The sequence below is a fragment of the Electrona antarctica genome (assembly GCF_951216825.1).
Source record: "Electrona antarctica genome assembly, chromosome: 1".
Classification (NCBI taxonomy): domain Eukaryota; kingdom Metazoa; phylum Chordata; class Actinopteri; order Myctophiformes; family Myctophidae; genus Electrona; species Electrona antarctica.
Genome location: NC_136806.1, coordinates 7,648,833 through 7,656,874, shown reverse-complemented (window position 1 = coordinate 7,656,874; position 8,042 = coordinate 7,648,833). Strand labels below are relative to the sequence as shown.

The 8,042-nt window shown below is 42.7% G+C and overlaps 1 protein-coding gene across 1 annotated transcript; it reads left to right on the top strand.

The window, feature by feature from the left end:
- Window positions 1-384: 384 nt before the first annotated feature.
- LOC306921820 (histone H2B 1/2-like) lies at window positions 385-776 on the top strand (the record flags this gene model as incomplete). The annotated part of the gene is made up of 1 exon (XM_079499122.1): window positions 385-776. The coding sequence occupies one exon, from the start codon at window positions 385-387 to the stop codon at window positions 757-759; it is 375 nt and encodes a 124-aa protein (XP_079355248.1). The 3' UTR covers window positions 760-776.
- Window positions 777-8,042: the final 7,266 nt, after the last annotated feature.

Here is an 8,042-nt window from a genome sequence, read left to right as displayed (position 1 = left end):
GCTGCTCTTCAGACAACTTTGTAGTTTTAATTTACCATTGTATTTGTTTCACCCCTCCTATTACCCCAAAACAAAATTACTGTTATATTATACATGTTTAAACCTTAGTATCCTGTCATAGGTAGAAGCAGGTGTAGTTCACTAGACAATGACACATGAGAGAAAAACAGTATAAACTTCACCACTGTTTGGGTAATCAGCATCACTTGCAGGCTAATTTCAGGCAAATTTAATTGACATTTTAGGTACAGTCTATGGGTCAGTCACATAAGCAGTGGCACAAGAAGCCAATCATATGCTGGGAGTCGCACACTTCATTTGCATAGGCTTGCTATAAATACTGGCCAACCATACCTCTATTCTTCATTCCACTGAGAAAGAACCATGCCTGAAGTAGCAAAGCCAGCGCCCAAGAAGGGCTCCAAGAAAGCCGTTACCAAGACCGCCGCGAAGGGCGGCAAGAAGCGCAGAAAGGCCAGGAAGCAGAGCTACGCCATCTACGTGTACAAGGTCCTAAAGCAGGTCCATCCTGACACCGGTATCTCTTCCAAGGCCATGGGCATCATGAACTCCTTCGTCAACGATATCTTTGAGCGCATCGCCGGTGAAGCCTCCAAACTGGCTAACTACAACAAGCGCCGCACCATCACATCCAGGGAGATTCAGACTGCCGTCCGCCTGCTGCTCCCCGGTGAGCTGGCCAAGCACGCCGTGTCTGAAGGCACCAAGGCTGTGACCAAGTACACCAGCTCCAAGTAAACTGCATAGTTTGCTATTAAAACACAACGGTCCTTTTAAGGACCACTCATCTTTTCCAAGAAAGAGTTCATCCAAATACTCTAGTCTAGGCAAATGAGCCTGTAAATTATCCCCATAAAGGGGTTTGTTTCATTTTGTGAATACATGACGTGCACCTGTATTCTCATTGTGATTAAACGCTCATGCCGATATAGACTGCGGATTATCGGGGGGTAATGTCAATGCAAATAAACAAACTACATTTACCCTAAATGTTACCGTGTGGGTACTGTACTGTACTGGGACACCCGAAATCACCATATATACAGTTAATATGTGCGTGTGTTATGTTGCGCACAGGTGGTGAAAAACAACCATGCTATTTTCGTGCTCAGACGCACCCAGCCTGCTAGCTACATAGCTCCGTAGGCCTACCACTCAAAAAAGATGGCTGTGTTGAAACCATTGTTAAACTTTCACTCATGAGTCAGTCAGTGGTAACCTGACTCCGCCAGATGGGGCAGCAGAGAGTACACTGCTGCCCCATCTGTCGGAGTCAGGTTAAGTCAGTGGATCAACACCAGCCGATAACATGGTCTAAAATCATCACTACGTGTTTTGTCATGTCCAGACTAGAGTCTCAACACAACCATCTATTATGATATGTTACAGCACGGTGTGCTTCAGTATGTTGACAAGCTTCATGGAGATGCTAATTTTCCTAGCACTAGTAGCAGTAGCTCATAACATGTCTACGGGGGATTTTTATGAAAAACAAGCTTTGCAGATTGAAAGAGAATAATTCAAGCTTGGACTACAGCTGCAATGTTGGTGAGTTTAACGTCGTTTAAGACAAGCAGATCGCAAACGCAAAATGATGAGTGGGGAGTCAATGGAGGGTATTGCAACTCTAGATTCATCCCATTATAAAAAAATCTAGAGTTGCAAATTGCGGCTACTGCTGACCATGGTATTACTGTGTTTAACTGACCAGCCAACTGGCCTGACCTGAAGCCCACACCGGTTGTATTGTCAAGAGGAAGGTGTGAGACATAAGACTGAACAATAAAAAAAAATGTACCGATGTTATCAAAGCAAACCTGGGCTTCCATAACACCCCAACAATGCCACTGGCTGATCACCTCCATGCCACGCTCCATTGATGAAATGATTTGTTCAAAAGTAGCCCACACCAAGTATTAACTGCATAAATGAATATACTTTTCAGATGGTTGACATTTTTCGTTTAACATTTTTTTTAGTGGTCTCGTAAAGTATTCTAATTCATTGGGATAGAATTTTTTGATTTTCATGAGCTGTAGACCTACGCCATAATCATCAAGATTAAAACAAAAAAAGTTTTAAATACTTCACTTTATGCACAATGAATTGGGAATATATGAGAGTTTCACTTTTTGAATTATATTACGGAAGAAAATGAACTTTTACAAAATATTCTAATTACATGGGATGGACTATATTGCACAGGTATTAGAATGTCAAACGACTTGTCTTGTTAAGAGTGACAATGGTGCCATCTTCTGGCCATGAGGTGAGGTGAGTTTTCTGGGTGTTTGCCTTTATTTATAGATTTACAGTAGTTTGACAGGAAAGGGGGAGAGAGATGGGGGAAGACCGGAAGACCATAGGGGAAGACATGCAGCAAAGGTCGTCGGGATCGGGATTACTTCAATATAGGCAGGGGGCATTGCAGTGTTAGACTGGCTTTACACTGTGTTAACTAACTTACTTAATAAATATAGAACACCAAACATGAGACCTGCTGCCTGTATGTTCATCTATATTCTATATTAATACGAATTCATGCAATGTGTTCATCTATATAATACTTCAACTTCATTCAATGTGTTCATCTCCTATATGACATGGTGGCTAGATATTGGTAAATCAATGGCTCCACCCTGTGGTTGTGTCCTGTGTGTGTGTGTGTGTGTGTGTGTGTGTGTGTGTGTGTGTGTGTGTGTGTGTGTGTGTGTGTGTGTGTGTGTGTGTGTGGTGATTTGAGACCTGGCCTAGAGAATGATGGCCCTGCTTCATGGTATTCACAGTCAAACGTGCTTGTGTGAATTATGCAAATCATTCACGCACACTAAAAGTGACTTTGATCCATTCACATGTGAATGAAAGTCATTAGCAAATGAAAGTGTGTGTGTGTGTGTGTGTGTGTGTGTGTGTGTGTGTGTGTGTGTGTGTGTGTGTGTGTGTGTGTGTGTGTGTGTGTGTGTGTGTGTGTGTGTGTGTGTGTGTGTGTGTGTGTGTGTGTGTGTGTGTGTGTGTGTGTGTGTGTGTGTGTGTGTGTGTGTGGAACTAGTAGTATAGAACTAGAGAGGAAAGCAATCTGCCATGCTGTAGGAAGCTCTAAAACACACACACACAAACCCCACTTTCATGAATGTTTTCAAGTGTAAATTAAATCAACATCAGTGGCTTCTCAAAGTGGAGGTGGGGGTTGAGTCCCAGCATTGTGTGTGTGTGTGTGTGTGTGTGTGTGTGTGTGTGTGTGTGTGTGTGTGTGTGTGTGTGTGTGTGTGTGTGTGCGCGTGTGCGTGTGTGCGTGCGTGCGTGCGTGCGTGTGTGTGTGTTCTTTTCTCCAGATGCTGGAGCCTTTGAGAAGCCACTGAACAATATGCAACCATGCAATGAAGTCATGTAGGAACAATGCAGGTTGAGGTTGGTAATGCACGACACGCCTCGCCCGGTTATGCCATTCCAGTTGCACCAGAGATTAACATAACACATTTACAACGTTCAACATGGACTCTGCCCTCTTTTGGCAGTGTGCCATACGCCTACATTTCAAGCACAACTCAATACAAAACTGTTAACTGTGGACGACACCATAAAGTATTACACTTGTTTACAATAGGGACCACCATGTTCAACTCATCATAACAAAATACACTCTATATAGCCAAAAACAGGAAATCATCATAGAGGAGGTAAAAGGGCGAAAAAAACAATACAGTGAGGGGGAAAAGGGGTGGTAGGGGATTCAGGTTTTACGGGGGCCAGTTTCAAATTGCCCTTTGAGAGCGGTTTTGAAGGAGTCAAGGGATTTGCATGTCTTAATGACTGTTGCTATAGGGCGTTCCACATTTTGGTGGCATAGGAGCGAAAATAATGTAGTCCCTTGTTTGTGCCGAATCTGGGTTGCACATGGTTTGTTGAGCTCCCTCTGGTCTTATGGGTGTGGACTTTGTTGTCATTAAGGAAGTATTTAGACAGTGTATCTTGGTGTATTGCAAGATGCTGTATACTCTGTCGTCAACCCTAAGCCATTCCAGTCTGTCAAAATGGGCAGGGGTGAGTTGGGTTTGAGGAGTGAGGCCAAGTAGTAACCTGACCAGTTTGTTTTGGGAAGTCTGGAGCCTTGTCTTAAGGGCTTAACTTGAAATGTTTTCAAGGGCGAGTGGTTAACCAGGCTATACATAAATCAAATGTAGCTTTTGATGTATGGGGACCCCCCCCCCCCCCCCCACAATAACCATATTTGAACTGGGGACCCCCACCCTGACAAGTACTTACAATTGTAGATATCTGAGACATTACATTTAGTTTGGCTCGGTTCCACAGATTGGCCTAAATATTGAGAAAATAGAAGAGCTCATGCAGTGATTGATGATGTAAGCTTCACAATGTGGATTTGCAAGTACCGAAGTCTGACGCAATTTACACATCCTACCTGGGTCAATATTTATATTTACTATTTATTTTATTTTAGTCACTATTTATAGTGACTCATAGGAATAGACTATGTGACAACCAGGTATAGTCTGGTGACCACCGGAGAGACGGGTGACAGCGGATGACTCGGCACTGCTGGTCTCGGACAGGAACAAACTGCAGGTTGAAAAGGCCCTCAGCTCTGAACTCGGGCAGAATCTGCACCTGGCTGGCTGATAACAAACTCTCATTACACCTGGGAAAACCTGGATCCATTCTCGTTGGATCAAATAGTAATCTCAGCAAGGCCGACGGCTTCTCAGTTGACTTTTATGCTTTCGTTTGAAATGTACCCATTCTACATACTGTGAAATAAAAATGCCAATCAATCAATAAATCAATCAATCAATCAATCAATCAATCAATCAATCAAGTATCAACTGACGGTGAGTTGTTGTTGTTCTACCACCGAATGAGTTACATTTTCGGCAGAAACATACTGTATCAAATATGATATGACTGACTAGTCTGACTATCATAATATTGTCGGGGCAGTTTGTGTACAACTTTACACGTTGTAAAGTTATTTATTATTTAGTATTTATTTATTATTTAGCTATTCTGGCTAAACAATGTCATGCACAGTATAGGTGTGGTAGATTATCTACCACACCTATACTGTGCCACCTATCTAACGTGGGTATGCAGCATAACCACTTCCAAACTCTTTTCTGGCACATAATAGGTATAGAGCGGCTGTTTTGAGAGAGAGAGAGAGAGAGAGACACACACACACAGAGAGAGAGAGACAGACAGACAGACAGACATATGTGTGTATACACTCACACACACACACACACACACACACACACACACACACACACACACAATCGGCCATAAAAATGCCATATCGTTATCGGAATGGTTTCAAAATAATACACCAGCAAAAATAATTCAGTTGTGAAAACAGACACTTGGAAAAGATGCTATTTGATTGATTGAATACTGTATTAACAGGCTTTGGGCCAAGCACCTAAGGGCCTATGCTTGTTTCCATTGTGGTCCTCCGTATAATATCGGAATCGGTCAGAATCTGTATCGGCAGATATGACCCTGCAAATAATCAGAGATCGGATATCGGATATCATTTCATAATCGTGCACCCCTACATTTAACATCTTTATTTGCATTCACATTTAACAAGAAATTATTGAACACAAATAATAGGCCTAGATGCACAAACTCATCACCTTCCTCCTTTATTTTGCCAATGCATTAGCTCTCGGTTTGGGCATGCCTGCAATCTGCAGGCCCCTCACAACTGATTTATGGACATTACCGAGGCTTCCAAATATGAACACAAGTAGTTTACATTTGTAGCCAAGCTGTATAATAGCATCCTTAAGACGCTGGTACTTAAGCACCTTGGTAAGGAATGCCTCTTCCAGACTGTGGTCAAATGTACATGCCACTTCTAAAATGGTAACTTCTCTCCTTATCAACAAGAACATCTGGTGTATTTTCATATAATGCTCAGATTAGGAGCCCAAATTTGGAGCTCTGGCTCATGGACTTCCGGCTTATTTTGGTATTGCCATTAACACCTGAATGCAGCCTGACTACTGACCAGTAATGTAAACCAACCAGAAGCTCAACTGAGAATACAGGTTGTTTCAAACTCCGTCTATAAAGAGACACAATTTGGCCGTTCAAACCTGTCACCCTGAGCCACTATTATAGACTTCATAGACAAGCACTTACCTGTTGTTGTTCTGTAGCTGCTGATTGGCGTTAGCAACTTCAAATGCGTTGATGTCATATTCGACCATAGGCCTAATAATGATCATTTTATTATTAAACCCCTCTGATCTCACATTTGGTTTTAAATGCAAATTTTGGTCATGGGTAGTATGGCTGACTTGGTACCGTAGCCTAGGGGATATTTCTCATGTTATTTTAACAGACTTATTAATAGTAGGCTACATTTTGCAGGAAAGAGGCAATGAGAGCTTTACAACAGAAAGCCAACTATTAGGGGACTATAGCGGGCATTTGAACACTGCTAGTCACAATGTGGGACATGGTCCCCATTTGTGGGACGCCTGAAAAGTCCTGACAATGAGGGACTGTCCCACGCAAAGGGGGACATCTGGTCACCCTACTGTTACATCTGAAAAGGCATATTTTTTTATTGTGCATGAACGAAAACATTCCCAGATTGGCCAGTCTTGCAATTCTGGCAGATGCCAGAAGGGCTGGGCAGTCATGGGGCCGGGGCTGAGCCAAAACAAAAAGAAAAAGTAATTAAAAAAAGACACTACTGTCAATGAGCCTTCTTTGGGCCGGTGAAGACCACAAATGCCAGGGCCGATTTTCTGTGCCAGTCCGTACCTGAACGCAAACACGTGAGTGCTTATACATTTTTGAAGAAGAAAGCGAGAGCAAGCACTTATAGTTACATGTGATGATGTAACGGGTGCACGGTTCTGGAAGGTAAACACTGAAGGAATAAATACCAGCACTCACGTTATACGTTTAGGATTCTTGTTTTATTTCAGTTTCCCCCCAGCAGGCAACAGACAGATGGACGTCTCGGCCGGGTGGCCTTCTTCAACTCTAATCATGAAACATATGAACTTACCGCGTAATGTCCTTAGCTAATATGTCAACAATTCTGTTGTGCCGAGCAATGTACATTCCCTTATATACATAGCAGCCATTAAGAATTATGTGAGGAAATGTATTAACGCAGCGAAAGATTGAGTCTGGTTGGAAGGACCTGATCTGCATCAGGAAGGCAAGATATAGCTTCCCCTGTAGTTTTAAACCAGTCCAGTGTTGTTTTGCTGTTGTAACATTACAACTGGTGTTATGATGTTCTGTATCAGTAACAGTAGCCCTTACTGAGATGCACACACACGGACGCACGCACACACACAGACGCACGGACACACACACGCACGCACGCGCGCACACACACACACATACACACACACACACACACACACACACACACACCACTGATTCTCAAAGAGCGACAGCAAAAAAATATATACTGTGGAATGGAATAGTATTAAAGAATGCATTTCTTGATTGGATGTAATTTGTGATGGTGCGTGAAGAACCTGAAAACGTGTTTTCTGAATATGAAAGAGCTGGAGAGACAGAGATACTGAACAAACACTCTATAATATGTATATAAATGACTGCTATCCGAATAAGGAGATTTAACTTAATTTCTGTTTTGTTTACAAAAACAAAAGGTTAGCTTAATTACAGCCCATTCATGAAGAATGTATAAATAGTTATGCCTCCTCCCCCGGTCCCCCTGCAGTGCACACACACACACACACACACACACACACTGCTGGGACTCAACCCCCACCTCCACTTTGAGAAGCCACTGGTAGACATTGTTGATTTAATTTACACTTGAAAACCATTCATTAAAGTGGGGTTTGTGTGTGTGTGTGTGGGAGGGGGGGGGGGGGGGGGTGACAAATGTTTTAGAGCTTCCTACAGCATGGCAGATTGCTTTCCTCTCTAGTTCTATACTATGAATATCTTAAAGTCTCACCTCATGCCTGGAGTTGTCATTGTCATCTGCTGGATTTGGTGTG